General features: G+C 58.1%; 1 protein-coding gene across 1 annotated transcript; it reads left to right on the top strand.

Annotated features, from left to right (window-relative positions):
- The first annotated feature begins 6961 nt into the window (after positions 1–6961).
- Positions 6962–15210, top strand: DACT2 (dishevelled binding antagonist of beta catenin 2). The gene is made up of 4 exons (XM_090280094.1): positions 6962–7237; positions 11746–11878; positions 12340–12603; positions 13572–15210. Exons 1-4 carry the CDS (start codon positions 7001–7003, stop codon positions 15191–15193), a joined length of 2256 nt encoding a protein of 751 aa, XP_090136220.1. The 5' UTR covers positions 6962–7000; the 3' UTR covers positions 15194–15210.
- Positions 15211–16141: the final 931 nt, after the last annotated feature.

The raw sequence follows: 16141 nt of genomic DNA, 5'->3' as shown, positions 1-16141 counted from the left end.
GCTGCCAGGTCACATCGATGTCACCAAACAATTCTCGTTATGTTAACAATGGCTGGACTTTTTCCGGACAGACCTTGTATATCTGCACAACATGATAAAGGAAGGAAAGCCTCATATTTCCCCAGCAATAACTAAGATTCCCAATAAAACTCATTTAAAAGCCTGTATTTCCAGAAATATGCTTGTATGATTTATAACAGCTTTTTAAATTAAAATGCCTTAAGATAAAGGAGCGTTATTGTTCTATCGTTACAGAATCTCTGTCTCTGGATAGCCTCTTGTATCTGTTTCAATTATTTGGCTCAGAATCTGAAGTCTCCTTTCTTTCCGCTGGCATTCCTTCTAGAACACACACTGTCTGTCTGTGTGGAAGTGAAGACCACATGAAATGTTTCAGTTTTCTTCAGGAGGAAGCCCCAAATCACACTCAACCTGCTAACACGACCCCGGCACTTGCAAAGCGTCCAAGATTGTGCCGATTGCTGCATTTCCTGCCTCTGTATCGCTTATGATTTTTGTTAGCAGTAATGATTATGAACCACTTCATTGCGCAGATAATGACCCTGAAGTCTCGGGGTCTCAACCTGGAGGAAAGGCGACGAGGCTCTCAGCACGTGAATGAGGGTGAGGAATCACGCGTACCTGTGAGAGTTCACGCGTGCCCCCTGCGGGGCGGTGAGCTGACACAGGTGTCCTCGGCAGCAAGGTGTCCCCTCCACGAGGGACCTGTGCACACAGATGCGTTTGGACCCTGAGGACACCACTGCAGGAACACAAGCCGCCCGTCTGGGCCTGCTCGCTGACAGACGTCCGTGGTGGGGACCGTCCTCAGCCCAGCGCCAGCTGTGAAAACAAGTCTGTGGTCCCTCCTCCTCCACCCACTTGTGGCAGCTGGTAGCTGTGACCACAGCCGAGTGAACATAGTCACCTGGGCAACGGGGAGGTCGTGGGGAACTGTGCCACAGTCCGGGTCCCTTTGGAGTCACCCGTGTGGCTGTGTAAGAGACAGAAACGAGAACACCCAAGATCACCCGGTAGACTCTGTCCTTCCGTCCTGCACCGGTCTCCTCCCGGAGGTCTATGGTTTGCGGTTTGCGAAGCCGCAGACACGCATGTGTCCCACGCTCAGCTCCAGCAAGCCGGGCACCCTGAGAGGCAGTCCGGGCTCTGCGTCGAAAGGGGGGACCCCGAGCCATTAGCATTGCCCTGCACGGTTACACAGGGTCATCACTCACCTCACTCACCTGGGCCAGTGACTGTGGGCGGGGCTTCTTTGCTGCGGCTGAAGGCGGAGCCGGGCGGTACCCCAGGACAGTCACAGACAGCCGCACCCAGCAGTGGGAGCCAGGCGGCCCAGCCCCCACTCTGGGGAGGCACCGGATGCGCCCTGAGGACGTGGTTGTCAGCACTGAGCACGAGGAGCCGGTTCTAACTGCTTTCATCAGCGTGCCATCTGAATGAAGCCCACGACGCAGTCAGCAGCGATCTCCCCAGTCCCACGGTCCTCAGCGTCACCCAACACGAGCTGTTCAGCAGTTACAGAAACTCGCCCGGAAGGGTCCTGTTTCTCCAAGATGAGAGTCTGCTTACTTTTCAGTCACGACTGGGCGCCTGATCCCAAAAGATACTGTCGTTTCCGTTAAGCGATCATTAGAAACATGTGCACGGGGTCTGGCCAGCCCCCAGCCACAGGAATGTGTGCGATTCACACGCGTGGTCAGGAGCGTGGGCGCTGGGAGGGGGTCGGCCCTCGGCGGCCGGCACACGGGCCTCGGCAGGAACACCGTTCTGTTTCCGTTCATTCCAATGAGCCTCGTCCCCAAACATGTAATTCCCACTCAAAGAAAACGTTCCTCCTGTAAGTGACTTCTCTTGCCAGCGGCCTCGCCGTTTCTGAGCTCCGTCCCCACGTGAAGTGGCCCCAGGTTTCTTGCATTCCACGGTGTCCGTGATGATGCTCCCCACCGCGGCAGGGTTTGCCAGGCTCCTCATCTGGCGGCGCCCCCGTTTGCCCCGTGACACGTCCCCGCCGCAGAGGCAGCGGCTGGCATCGCACGGACCGTGGGCCGCTCGCTACACAGCGCTGCCGGCGCCTCCTCCCCACCCGACGGGAGGCCACGTCTGGGGCTCTCGATGGCTGGACCGCGTCCCACGCGGCTCGCACACCCCGCAGCCACGCCGGCACGGAGCCCCGCGAACCGGAGCCACAGGGTCTAAGCCCGACGCGTGGAAATGCGACGTGACCACCACTCTGAGGAGACTGTGTTTAAACGAAGGAGAGCCTGCCTGCTGGCCGATGTGCTGAAGCGTCCCGTCCGCCCCGCCTTTGGCCTGAGGCGGGTGGGTATTCGCTACAATGTTGCATTCCAAGTGTATAGCCTTGCACACTCTTCTATGCACAAACTACACACCACACACACACACACACACACACACACACACACGTCTCATGGGGCCACCGTGTTTTGTAATCTGCTCCGTGGTCTTAACAACAGATGACGAGCACCTCCTGTGTCGGGACCCGGACATCTGCTCTGGTGAACGTCACCCAGGGCTGGACCATGAGTGAGCGGCGGCGGAACCCACACGCAGGAGGAGCCCCAGGGGAGCAGAGGGGGCAGACGGCACAGGGTAAGGGAAGGTGGTGCGCGGTTAACTGACCATCGGGGGGACGTCGGAACCCTACATCACACCACAGGCGGAAGTCAGTCCTGGGCGGGTGTAAGCCACACACGGAATCTGAGGATGCGTGTAATGTCAGAATAAAACTTACCAAAATACTGACTTCCTGTTACAATGGGGGGAACTTTTTAAGTAAGACAGGAGTCGTGAAAGACATCAAGGGGAGAAGGCGTAAGTGCTGATGTCAAGACCACCATGTAGTTGGAGAGCAGCAACGGACCCGGGGGAAACACACCCAATGAACATGACCGATCGTTAACGGCCGGGACACACGGAGAGTGCCTGCCAGTTACTCAGGGGAAGGTAATCATGCAAAACGGGTGAGCAGCTCCCGGCGGAAAAAATAAAGATCATTGGTGACCACATGGGAAGGCGTCCAAGCTCATTCGGAGTCACAGTCTTGCACACTCAATAAACACTGAGACACCTTTAGTTTTTAGCCACCAAACGGAAGGAAGTGTTTTGAAGTGATGACGTTCAGAGCTGGCAACAGGAGCGGGCTGGGAATCTGCGATCTCTTTGAGAGATAATCCTGCAACATTCAGACAAAAAACACAGTGCGCTTCGACATCGGAAACTCTACTTCGAAGGATACTGCCTGCAGAAGTAAAAGCAACACTGAGACCACGTGTCTCTGGGGGCTTTTGTGGCATCCCCACAGGAGGAAACCTGAAAGGAAATGAATGAACGGACATCGATAGCAGAATAGCTGAAGTGTGTCCAGAAAGGCAACCTTACTCACCTATTAAAAGTCAGATGATGCAACTAGCCAGTGACATGCACGGTACGGAAACAGTGGTAATGATCTAGGCGACAGGCAGACAAGCAGATGACAGCGTGACTGTAGACGGTTAGCTAATTATTAATAAGAAAGAGAGCAGAGAATTGGACATTGAGCTCGGCAAACGGGAGCCCACGCCTGCTCGCTTGGCCGGAAGCGGCAGCGTTCACAGGCTCCTTCACACACCACGGGGACTGCGCAGAGGAGGCGTAACCCTGGGGGCACAGGAAGTCTCCCCAGGAGCTCTGTCCACCCTCAGGTCCTGATCAGTGTGGGAGCACAGGGGAAGGACCTGGCCAGAGAGGTCTGTCTGTCTAACTAGGAAATGTGGACCCAACAGAAGCCCACGAAAGCTTGGGACGTTGATTGGTTATTTTGAAAAAGCTCCCAGTTATAACCCCAGGAGAACAAGGAAGCTCTCTCACTCGGTGACGCACACTTGCCCATCAACACATTTGATAAAATTTACCATCCATTCTGGGAAAAGAAGACAATTTCCTTAATCTGATAAAGAGTATCTACAAAACACACAAACAGACATCATCCTTAGTGGTGAAATGTAAGAAACCACCCAGCTGCCCTTGGCAATGACACACAGAGGCTTGATGACATCTCTGTCTTTGACGTTGTACTGAAGGTCTCAGCCACTGCACTAAAGCAAGAAAAACAAATAAAAGGTGAAAGGATGGGAAATAAAGAATACAATGGGTGTTAGTCACAAATGACATAAATGTATATGACAAAAGCCAAAAGAATTTATAGATAAACGATTCAAGTGAATAAGTGAGTTTAGCAAAATTGTTACCTACCTTCCTAGTATTTCCATATATCAACAAAAATTGTTTAAATGAATTTTTAAAGGGTAACATTGACAATAGCATCAGAAGGAAAAAAAAACATTGAGAAAGAAGGATAAGCCTAACGAAAGATGCAGAAGACGTGTACACTGCAAATTATAAAATAATGTTTAGAGCCATTAAAGGAAACTTTTCTAAGTAAGAGGTATTCAATGTCCATGGATTAGAAAATTAAATCATGTGAAGACATCGTTTCTCCCCAGATGTCCCGACAGAGTCCATGCAGTTCCCCCCAGAACGGCAAGAGGCTTTCTGGGGAGATGCACCTGCTAACTTCCTGCGTGTGCGCACGCTCCCTGAAGAACAAGGAGCAGCACCTGTGCTTCTGAACGCCGCTTCCCACGAGGCCACAGGAACTGATGCCGTGTCAGGACAGACGGAAGACACACTGCATGATGGAAAAGGGAGCCTGGCTGACCCACACAAGGTTATGGCCAAGGTGAGACTGCAGAGCACCTCAAAAAGGGCCGTTCTTTTTCTCCACAAATATTGCCCCGAGACACGTGTCTGAGTGGTGACTTGCGGTGCCTCCCTTCATACATGACACAGAAAGGGTGCAAGGTGCATCACCAATTTAATAACAAAGGTAAAATAATACAGTGTCTAGAAACAGCACTAAATAATATCTTCAGGGGCTGGGATGAGCAAAAATATCTTTTAAATGGCATTTAAAGGGATCGACAATAAATAAGACTGTATAAAAATTAAGAACTTCTGTTCTTCAAAAGGCACCACTAAGAGAGCCCACAGGTGGGGGAAGGCAGGTAACCAACTGGTAAAGGGCTCAGATCCAGTCCCACCCCTTCTCTAGATCGCTCTCTAGAAAAATAATTTATTTTTTTACACAGAAAAGTGGCGTCAAAAACAATCTTCATTACACTCATTATATAATTAAACTGCAGGCAGAGGAGTGTGGAACGGGGGTTCCTTCTGCCCCCGCCTACTGCTTTTTCTCCGGTACAAGACAGGATAAGCACAGAGAACCAAGGAGGAAACAAAGGAATCATGAGGTCACCTGAAAAACTTGGTGACCAAAGCTCTCAGGAAACTAGGAATCAATAGGAATTTCCTCTTTCTGACAAAAGGCATCGCTCTCTGGTGAGAGGCTGGGTGGCGGACCCCTAAGAACGGGAAGATGGGTGGCAGGGAGGTCTGTTCTCCCCACTGTTCAACCTTGTGCTAGCAGTCCCGGGCAGAGCAATAAGACAAGAAAAAGAAAAAAGCATGGAACTATGAAAGGAAGAAGGGAAAGATCTGTATTTCCAATGGACACAAGCTTATAATTTTTTTTTTTAATGTGAAGGACTGCACTAAAAATGGATTGAAACTAATAAATTCAGCAAGTTTGCTGGGACCAGTGTAAAAAGAATCAATTGCTTGTTTCTATACACTAGCAAGGAACATTCTGAAAATGAAATTAGAAAACATTCATTTACAACAGTATAAAAAAGAATAAAACATTTAGAACTAGCAAAAGAAGTGCAGCCCCATACACTGAAAACTGCAGAACACAGTTAAAAACAGCCCATGTTTCTGATTCAAAAGACGAGCTGCCAGGCAGCAACACTCCAACCAGTCCAGATCCCAGCCAGCTTCTCTGCAGAAACTGACAAGCGGATCCTGATATCCACACAGAAATGCAAGGGACCCAGAAGAGCCCAAACAATCTCGGAAAAACACACCTGGATGGTTCATACTTCCTGACTTCAAAGCTTGCTACACAGATGCAGTATTCACAAGAGTGTGGGACTGGCTTATGGCTAGAAATACACACCAGGGAGATGCAATTGAGAATCTAGAAATCAGTTTTCTGGATCAGGAGTCCCGAGACGACTTAATGGGGCGTGAGTTACCTTTTCAACAAACGGGGCTGGGCCCCTGAATACCCACGTGCAGGAGAACGAGGTTGGACTCCTGCCTCGTGTCATATACAAAAACTAACTCAAAATGGATCAAAGACTTAAATGCAAGCACTAAAACTATATTTAAAAAAATACCTTAAAGAAAACGCACAGATGTCACCTCTGACCTTGACTTAAGCAGCGGTTTCTTAGATGTGACACCAAACACACAGGCAGCAAACGAAGTACAGATAAACTGAACTTCATCAAAATTAAAAACTTTTTGTTGTAAAGTACACTCTCAAGAAAGTGAAAGATTATCCCACAAAATGGAGAAAATATTTGCAAATCATATATCTGACAAGGAATCCAGCTCTGCCAATTACAGCCCAACAAAGCTATTGTTTAGAGGAAAGACAAGCTCGGGTTTCCAACGCGCAGATACTCACTAGGCAAGTGGGTAACACGTTTTTCAAATGGATAATGAGATTTTAATTGGAAACATAGTCCTTACAGTGTGATACAGTTGCAAGAATGTATCTTTTTTATGAGGAAGTTGAAGCTTTCAGCATGTCGGTTCCCCTTGCGCCTCCGTCCCTCTTACTGCCTGGCTGCTCCGTCCCCTTCCGTCCCCTTCCGTCCCCTCAGAGGGTCCCTGGGCGCGGGACTCAGCCGATGGGGCGGGCCGGGGGCGGCCGCTGTGACCTCGGGGCGTGTGCAAACACCGCCCTCCGCGGTCACCGATAGGTCCCACCCCACCTTGGGGACCTGCGGGCCAGGGGGCGGGGAGAGGCGGCGCAGGAGGCCGCTGGAACGGCAGGGCGCCACCGGAGGCCGGGATGTGGGCGCCGGGCGGCACGCCGGGGCCCGCGGGCTGGGACCGCCGCAGGGTGGGCGCCCGGCTGCGCGCAGCGCTCGCGGGGCTGCAGGAGCTGCAGGGGCTGCGCGCCAGGCAGCAGGCGCTCGTGCAGGACGCCCTGGACATGCAGCCCCCGCCCGCGCCCGCCGCGCCCCGCGGGCCCCGCGCCCACGAGCTGAGGCTGGAGGCAGCGCTGGCGGCGCTGCAGGAGCAGCTGGTAAGGAGCGCGCGCCTGGTCGTGGTGCCACCGGCCCGGTCCAGCCTCCTTGACTGACTGACCGGGGGGAGCCCTTTGGGGTTTGGGTTCCCCAGGAGCGGGACGCAGTGGCCCGAGGGCCAGGGGACCTTCCGGGTCCTGGAAGCCGCCGCCGAACCCGCACCGCGCTGAGCGGCGCGCAGACGGGGACGCATTCCTGTGGGTTTGCGTTTCCTGCCGCCTGATAGGAACGCATTGAACAGGCGTCCTCTGGGGGCCGAGCGCTTCCTGGGGTCAGGTCCCGGGACCAACTTCTTCCTGCTGTGGGTTGGGGAACAGCAGTGCCGCGGCAGAGAGCGCACCCCCGGCGGCCCCCAGGAGCGTGCCGAGGCGGAATGGGGTCGCGTCACTGTCACGCTGGGGAAGCCCGCGTGGGATGCGGCCCCTGGCGTGGAGACGCGGGGCAGCCGGGGCCTCCGCCCGCTGACCGAGTCTTCTCCCCGGGACCCTCCCCGGGGCCCGCTCCTTTTTATGGCCCGGAGACGCTGGGATGGCTGCTCCTCCGGCATGCCTCGGCGTCAGGTTTCATTTCCTGTGTCAGAAACAGCTCAGGAGAGTTTAGCCGCGCTACGGGGTGTTGGAGAGGCAGAATGGAAAGGGTGCCTAGGACGGCTCTGTAATGGGGTGCCGCCCGTCCCCTGAGCGGGCTCCGCAGCCGCGCCGGGCCAGGGTTCAGCAGCCGCCCCAGGCCGGTCGCGGCGGGGCGTCCCCGCCCAGGTCACGCAGCCAGGGCCTTGTGCTTAGGCGGCCTTTGCTCCCACACACGTGTCGCCTTACATGTGAGCCCGCGCGCACACAATGCACACAATAGCCCACAAAGGTGCCCCTCAGCAGAGCAGCTGGAAGGGGCTGCGGAGGGGCCGTTGCAGTGGGGAGCAGGGCCAGGAACAAGTTGATGATTAACTCGGCTTCGGGAACACAGATCAGACTTCTGAGCGCGCAGCCTCTAATTACTAGTAGCCTTTGGAAGAGAAGATCAAACAGGTTCTTTTGTTTAATTTTTTTTTTAAATGTGGGGACCAGAAGGAACACGCAGACTTTGTCTTGAAACTTTGTTCTTGGAACGGATTGTGTGATCAAAAGAAAAGAGGGATTGGATGTGTGACATCAGCTGTGTTCACACCTCTACATTTTTCTTGCAGGAAAAAATGAGGTGTGTCCCCAGCTCCGGTCAGACTGTCAGGCTGCCCTGTCCTGGGCAGCCACGCACATCAGTAACTCCCACGTAGCTGAGCCCCGCCCCCACACCGGGGTCAGGGGTCACCATCCAGGTGTGAAGGCAGGAAGACCGTTTTTCTGGCCCTTGGCACCTTCCTCCTGGAGCGTCTCCCAAGTGGGAATGAGCTGCAGCCGTCTGGGCTGGTAGTGGCACTCCTTGCATTCACACGCACCAACGACCACGTCTGCAATCCCAGCCCCGCACGCAGCAGGTGCTGAGCCAGGCGTGCTGGATGCGGGGTGTGCCCGGTGCTGTAACAGACGAGGGTGATTTCAGTACCTGCCATCTCCCCCCGGGGTAGATGTTGGAGCTAACGAAGCCCATGACCTCTGACCAAAGCCTGGGCAGCCCTGCGCTCACCTGCTCTGTCCCCCGGGAGACTTGTCATCCCCAGTTCTGAGGCACAAAGATGGGGCTGCCCAGGAGGCTGGGGGCTCCCTCGCCCACCAGGTGGCACCGCCCTCAGGTGGGAGGTGAAGACAGCGAGATCTTACCCTGGAGAGTTTCCCGGTCCCTGACGTGGCTGGTCCTGACTTGTCCTAAGCGTTTCGCGGGCGGGCGGGCGGGCGGTTGCGCAATCCGCGCTGCAGGACCAGCAGAGGGTCAGGCTGCAGCCCTAACACCTGGCGGGACTGTGCTCGGGGCTGAACCCTCAGAGGAAGGGGCTCAGTCAAGGTCGTGAGTGCGGGGAGGCAGCCGCTGGACCCTCAGGGCTTCTGTCTTTGGCGTCTCTCGTGCCTGCTGTCCATGGGGCTAACCTGTGACCCCGGCCTTTGCTGCTGATGGACAGGCCTGCTTTCAGGGGAGGGAGCGACATCGACCTCCCTCCACACAGACAGGTCAGGCGTGAAATGGTTCCTTTTCACTTTCTCAGCTTTCAAGGAAAGAGAGGGGGTATCTTAGATGCCACCTCGGTCTCCCCAAGCATTGGGGCATTTTCCTCTTTTGTCCTGGGCATCTGCCCCCGGAGTCTGAGAAGGCTGGATTGTGGGTGTGGGTAAGGGGGGCTTCCTGAGAAGGCTGTGTTTTCAACGGCCATTCCTGGACAGGTGTTTTAAGACTCTGTGGTTCGTGGCCCCAGGGCAGCTTGTTGAAATGCAGGTTCCCAGGGGTGCCCCAGAGTCACAGGCGACAGGTGTGGTGGGAGCCTGGGAATCTGCATTCGTTCCTGGGCGGCAAACCCCCCCCACTTCCTGGGGAGGCGGGGTGTGTTCTCTCTTATCCCAGGACACTGCCGAGACAGGGAGCCAGCGATTCGGGGAGTGGAGGGGACCCCCAGTTTGCTCCCTGCCCTGGAGGGACTCCATGTGGCTGCCACCGTCCCCTTCACTCAGTGCCCTCTGTGGCTGGCCCTGCAGGGGGCATGCTCGAAGCACTTCTGACTCAGCACGAAGTCAGACACCTAGAAGGCATTAATGGAAAGCAGCGACATAAAAACCCCAAGTGAGGGACGGGAAGGGGTAGCGCAGACGGTGTAAATCGGAGCTGAACGTGAAGGCCCGAGTGGGCACACAGGCCCTGGGGCTGTGGCAAACCATCTGTGGTCTGGACATCAATCAGAAGCCACCCTGGCTGGTAAACATTAATCAGAGCCGTGGGCCCCGCACTAACACACAGCTCGACTCTTGTTCTGGAAGGGGCTTAGAGAGGAAGGGAGGAAGGAGGCCAGCTGGGGGTGCCGGGGAGGCTGTCCCTGCCGGAGACAGGGAAGAGCAGAGGTCACCACCCTGGTTCCAGCACTGAGGTGAGCCTGACTCGGGAACTGAACTGCCCGTGTTTCGTGATGGGGAAGAGGGCCGTGTGTGGGGAGAGGCCATGCCAGCCCTCGGAGAGTGTGAGAGATGGCGCCCTGGTGCACAGGAGCTTTGCCTGGGGCAGGGCCCTCAAGGTGAGAAGCCAGGCCGGCCTGGTGGCTCCGGAGCGCAGGCTTTGGTGCCGTTCGTGGCTGGGGTGGCCATGTCCCGTTCGCAGATCACATTTGGGCTGCGGAACTGTCGCTGTCAAACGGGGGGCTGCTCTGAGTCCCCAGAATCGGGTCCTCAGGAAAGTGGACCCCGGCGTGGAGGTTCCCCGGGCTGGGGGCTGGGGAAGGGCGGGAACGTGTCTCTGCCCGCGTCGTCCCTCGGCCTTTGCTCAGGCGGTGAGGTCATCGAGGAGACTCTCCTGGGCCTGGGGCCGGGGTTCCTGTTCCCCACATAAAAGTCAGAGGTACATGCAATCATTTCCTCAGGCGGAACCAACAGCATAATTATGCTCGTTAATTGTTTTCCTCAAACTTAACTGTTCGCTGAAACAAGAAACGTGCGCGGCGGGCCTGCAGCGGGCAAGGGCTTATAATGAAAGGAGACATCAGGCCTGCGCCCCGCTGTGCCGGCGCCTCCCATGCACGTCATCGGCGTGTGTGCACGGGGCTGAGTGAGCTCTGGGCACTAACCACATGCGGCTGTTTCATGTGACATAGTTTATACACACGTGTAGTCTGTGTATTACACAAAAGATGCACTATTGTGTGTACGCGTGCGAGTGCTAACACGTGTGCACCGTGTGTTGTGTGGCACACGTGTGGTGTGTGACGTGCTCGTGTGTACTGTGTGGTGTGTGGCATGCATGTGTGTGCTGGGTGCCTGCTGTATAATGTAGGCACCGTGTGGTTAATGCTCACAGTGACCCGCCCAGCTCACTGCTGGGAAGCTGGGCCTGAGAGGCAGAGTCCCCGGGGCAGCATTTGGCCAGGAACCCCTGGACCAGCAGCCCGCGGGAGGCTTTCCGGCCACATGTTTGCCACCGCAGCTGGCGCCGTCCTGTCTTGCAGTGCCCCCCTCCCCAGGGTCTACAAAGCTGCAACGGTCCGGGGTAGGAGTCAGAATACACAGAAAGGGAGCCCTCTTCTCTCCTGAGGACTTGCCATCTACTTGAAAAGTCAAGCCAGCTCCCCAGGCGCATGGCGCGGGGCTGCAGGACATGCTCATGGGTGCCTGGTCCCTTTCACGGGGGTGCGGCAAGACGTCCTTGCAAGGAACTAGAAACAGCACGTGTGTGGGCCTGCGGCAGAGGGTCCCTGGGCAGCCCGAGCCTGGCCTCCCTCAGCAGCGGTGCTGTCTGCGTCCTTGTGTGAGAGTCCCGGCTGAGCCTCGCTGGTCAGAGGTCCGCCCGGGAAGCAAGCCTGCGGGGGTGGGCGGGGGCGGGCTTCACGCGTGCCCAGTGGAAGTGGCCCACGGAGAGCCGACGCCTGTGCTCCTTCCCTTTCTAGACGCAGCTGAGACGCCAGGATGTCGGCCTGAAAACCCAGTTGGACCAACTGGGCCGGCAGATCAGTGAGCTGCAGCTGGATGCGCGCAGGACGTCCACCGAGGGCCCGGACAGCGACAGCCGGCCCAGCTCAGGTACTCACAGACACACACACGTGCGCCCACACAACATGCAAACATAAACATGTGTGCACGTGCATGCACGTGTGTATGCGCCGCACGTGTGCATGCATGTGTGCAGTGTGTGCTGTGCATGTCCCTATACACAGCCACGTGCATATGCATGCATGATGCATGTGTGTGCGTGCCATGCACACCACACAATATACATACGTGCATACATCCATACTCACAACCCCCATGATCGCATGTGTGCACATAACACACACATGCACCATACACATAGACGCACATTCACACAGCACATATAAGCACATACATGCCCATGTACACAGGCACACATACTACACAATCATACTTGTACACACGCCACACGCATGTACTCTCACACATGCACAGTACACACACCACGCAGGTGCACAGTCACACACACCCGCACGTGCCGCCGGCACCGACCGCCTGTTTGCCCCCCACAGGCTTCTATGAGCTGAGCGACGGCGGCTCCGGCTCCCTGTCCGCCTCCTGCACGTCCGTGTGCAGCGACCGCCTGTCCTCCTCCCTGGGTGCCCTGCTGCCTGCAGCCCCCAAAGCCAGGGCCAGCGCAGGGGGCTGCCGGCCCTGGTCTGCCGACGAGACCACCGTGTGCGGGGCCCCCCTGCCCTCGCGGGGACGGCAGGCCACTGAGGAGGGCACAAGCCAGCCACTGCAGGGCATGTCCCGGCCCCGGCCAGTGTCCACAGGTAAGAGCCAGGAGGGCTGGGATGTCTCATCCTGGGCGGTGGGCATGGCTGTGGGCGTGGACCCCCACCCCCAGGTCCCATCCCAGGTCTTAGGTTGTGGACCCCTGGATCCCGTCCCGGAAGGTGGGGACAGCTGCGGGCGTGGGCCCCCTGGGTGGTAGGGTGCCAGGCACAGCAGGGAGCCTGTGAGTGGTGGCCGTGCTCCGTGTTTCCTGTAGACTGTTTTGGGTTTGGGTGGATGTAGGAGTCAGCTGCCCACTTGGTTCGCTAGAACAGGGCTGTTGTAATAAAAAGGGTGTTTTCTTATTTAAAATGATCATCAGAACCATTTTAGAACATCCTTCCCTCCCTCACACCGCCTGCCTGGCGTCCGTCCACCGTGACGTGGGAACTGCGTGGACAGCGGGCCCGGGCAGTCCAGCTCGCACGGGGGCCTCTCTCTGGCCCTGGGAATGGCCTTCCTTTTTCTGCAGGCTGTTCCGAAAGGAAGGACGTGGTCCTTGGACGCCTTTCATTTCCAGCTCGAGACCCAGTTTAGTGAAACTGTTCGGTCTTTCCTTGGCAAAAAGGACTGTCCCCCACAGTCTCCCCTCGCCCCCAGGGAAGTTCTGTCCCCGACATCTGTCTGGAGGCAGCCGTGCGGTCCCAGGTGCCTGGCCCTCTGGCACCCTCCAGATCAGAGCAGACACATTTGGAACCCTGGGTTGACCTTCTACGCTGTCACTATAAAGGGAAGGGTTGGGACACCCCCCCACCCGGTTGGGAGCCCTCTTCCAGTGACGGAAGCAGTGTGCGTGTGAGGCCTCCCAGATGCGGTGTGCGCAGGCCTCCATGCCAGCGGCAGGCTGTGTGGCTTTCTCATGGATGGGGGGAGAGGCCCTTCACCAAACCACACGGCTGTGAAACGGAACAAGACCGCGTTAGGTTCTTTCCTTGTTTCTATTTCTGTTCTTTTCTGTCATTCCCAGGTGACCTTGAAAGAGTCCTGCCGGCTGAAGTGGGATTCCCAGAGGCCAGCTTGGATGCCAAGTCCGTGTCCCTCCTCTGTCATGGGGTGGGCCTCCCGCCCCACATACTGGACCCCAAGTATCAGCGTGATCTGGTGTCCAAGGGTGTCAGGGAGGTGTACCCGTACCCCAGTCCCCTGCATGCGGTGGCTTTGCAGAGCCCCCTCTTTGCTCTGACCAAGGAGACCCTACAGAGAGACAGCCACTTGCCACCCCCTAACAAGCCCCTTCCCAGCCCCCCAGGTCCAAGCTCAATCCAGACGGGCCCAGTCCTTGAGGCTGGCTCAGCCCGAGCCTATATAGACAAGCTGCTTGGACTGCGGGGTCAAGGGAACCCCTCAAGAGGCAGTGTGGGTGAGCAGAGACCCCCGGGGTGTGAGGTGTCCCCATCCCAGAGAGCAGAGAGTGGCAGTCACCCAGAGAGGCTGACCTGCTCCCCAAGGAGAACGGATGTGGGCAGCAGGGCTCAGAGGGGGGAAACAGGTGGGGACAGCCCTGAGCAGCGGGGACCTGCACCCCTTGTGGGGCCCCCGCACCCCAGCAGCCTTTCAGCAGACAGACACAAACCCTCTAGTAGCAACGTCCCTGTGGGGACCGTTCCAGGCTCCTCTCAGCTAGGAGGTGGGTCCCCCGCCCCGCACCCCTGGGCTCAGCCGGCCACTGCTGAGGGCTGGGGGGGCAACGCCAGGTCGCCCACCATGGCCCCCAGGCCCTGTGCGCACCCCCACTCTGTTGCCAGTAGAGCTGTCCCAGTGGGGCCGAAAGCGGGCCGCCCCCCAGCAAAGGCTGTGAAGATGGGGAGAGGGACCGGCAACAAGGCACTGCAGTCGGGGCGGCGGCCGCCACCCTGGGGCGCCCTCATAGCCCCCCAGCATCCCCCCGTGTGGGGTGCTGGGCTCCCAGGGAGGCCCACCCAGGCCAAGGAGGCCCCTGGACGGTCCTGCTCCGAGTCCAGCCTCTACCCTGTGTCCTTCCTTGTCCCCCTGCTGGGGACCGGCTGGCAGGGCCACAGGGCGTCGGCCCAGGCCTTGTTCCCCTCAGAGGCGGCCCCTCCAGGCGCAACGGGAGGGGAGGCCCGGAGGAGGCAGCGCCGGTGGCGGTCCTCAGTGGAGATCTCAGCCGGGGCCCGCCCGGCAGGCGCCCAGGGCCCGGGGCCCTCACGGCCCACGACCAGGAGAGGGGCCGGCCTGCGGCCTGCGTGCGCCCGCGCCAGACCCCGGCCGCTGCGCCGGGACCCCCAGGCTGGGAGCGAGTCCGGCGGCTCCGAGCGCTCGGCCGAGTGCGCCTCCCTGTTCCACTCCACCGTCGCCGAGACCAGCGAGGCCGAGGCCAGCGACCACACCGCCAACCGCTTCGGGGACCAGGAGTCCTGCGGCAGCGACGCGGAGGACAGTGTCCAGGTTGCCCGGAGCCCCCCGGCCTGGCCCGGGGTGGCGCCCGCTCAGCCCCCATGGGCGCCCGCCGGCTCCCGGCCTCCCCTGCCCCCAGCGCCCAAGCTGTGCCGTGTCAAGGCCTCCAGGGCCCTGAAGAAGAAGATCCGCAGGTTCCAGCCGGCCGCCCTGAAGGTCATGACCCTGGTGTGAGCCGCCGTGAGCGGGGCCGAGCCCCCGGGCCAGGCCAAGTGACTGGTCCCAGGAGAACCCGCCTCCTGAGGAGCCGGCAGGAGGGCATGACAGGCACAGAGCGGCCCCCAGCGCTAAGGACAGGACGGAATCCAGCTTCTTCGCCTGTTTAACATGCGGACGTGGGTCCTGCACTGCGGCCAGTTCTCCAAAGTCACCGTTGGAAACGAACGTCACCGTCACCCCAGGAGCAGAGGTGAAGGAGCGGGTCCCTGGGCCCACGGGGCTCCTTTCCCCGCCGCCCCATGCAGACGGGAACCCCACGGAGAGGCCCAGGATGTGGGATCTTACAAGCCGCCCTGCAAACCTAGAGACTTGTCACCAGGCTCCCCGGTGTCTGGTGTCACCCCAGGGTTTGTCACCTCTGTCCTGCTCTGTCTCGCTCTGTCTCGCTCCCTGTCCCTGCCAAGCCCTCTTGGGGCACAGGCGCCGGACTGTGTGCTTGGACGTGGGGCGGGAACGGGAGCCCACACGAGGCCTCCACGTGCATCTGGGCGCAGACGGCGCCTCTGTCTTCACCGGGGGCGGCAGCACGCTGTCCTTCCCTGCCCCTCATGCCCCGTGTTGCCCTGCTGGGCGCGCAGCAGGTGCTCGGCCACCCCTGTTTCCTCCCGTCCTGTGGGCTCTCTCGCCCGAGGGGAAAGTTCACGTGAACCCAGCCTGCCCTCGGGTTCCAAGACACTAAGTGGAGCATAAAGGTGTTTTTGAAAAAAAACTAACTCTTTCTGGTGTTTATTTGTCAAAGAAAATGTCCCTCGACTTTCCCCAGGGGAAGACAGGGTTACGGGAGGCTGCCTGTTGGGGGAATTCCTCCTGAGTGATCTGACTTCTCCTCCGTGGCTGGGGGCCTGGGAAGAAGGGGCGGCGTTACTCCGGGGCCCTCGGAGGGTCTGCACCCCTCACTCCAGC

Source organism: Furipterus horrens, unplaced genomic scaffold (assembly GCF_987537825.1).
Source record: "Furipterus horrens unplaced genomic scaffold, mFurHor1.1.pri manual_scaffold_6, whole genome shotgun sequence".
NCBI lineage: Eukaryota > Metazoa > Chordata > Mammalia > Chiroptera > Furipteridae > Furipterus > Furipterus horrens.
This window is presented reverse-complemented; position numbering and strand designations above follow the sequence as displayed.

Bases quoted from the DNA above. Each gene is read 5' to 3' on its own strand.
- DACT2 (XM_090280094.1), top strand. From the start codon at position 7,001: ATGTGGGCGCCGGGCGGCACGCCGGGGCCCGCGGGCTGGGACCGCCGC. The intron at 11,879-12,339 runs GTACTCACAGAC...TGCCCCCCACAG, and splicing joins CGACAGCCGGCCCAGCTCAG to GCTTCTATGAGCTGAGCGAC. The intron at 12,604-13,571 runs GTAAGAGCCAGG...TGTCATTCCCAG, and splicing joins GCCCCGGCCAGTGTCCACAG to GTGACCTTGAAAGAGTCCTG.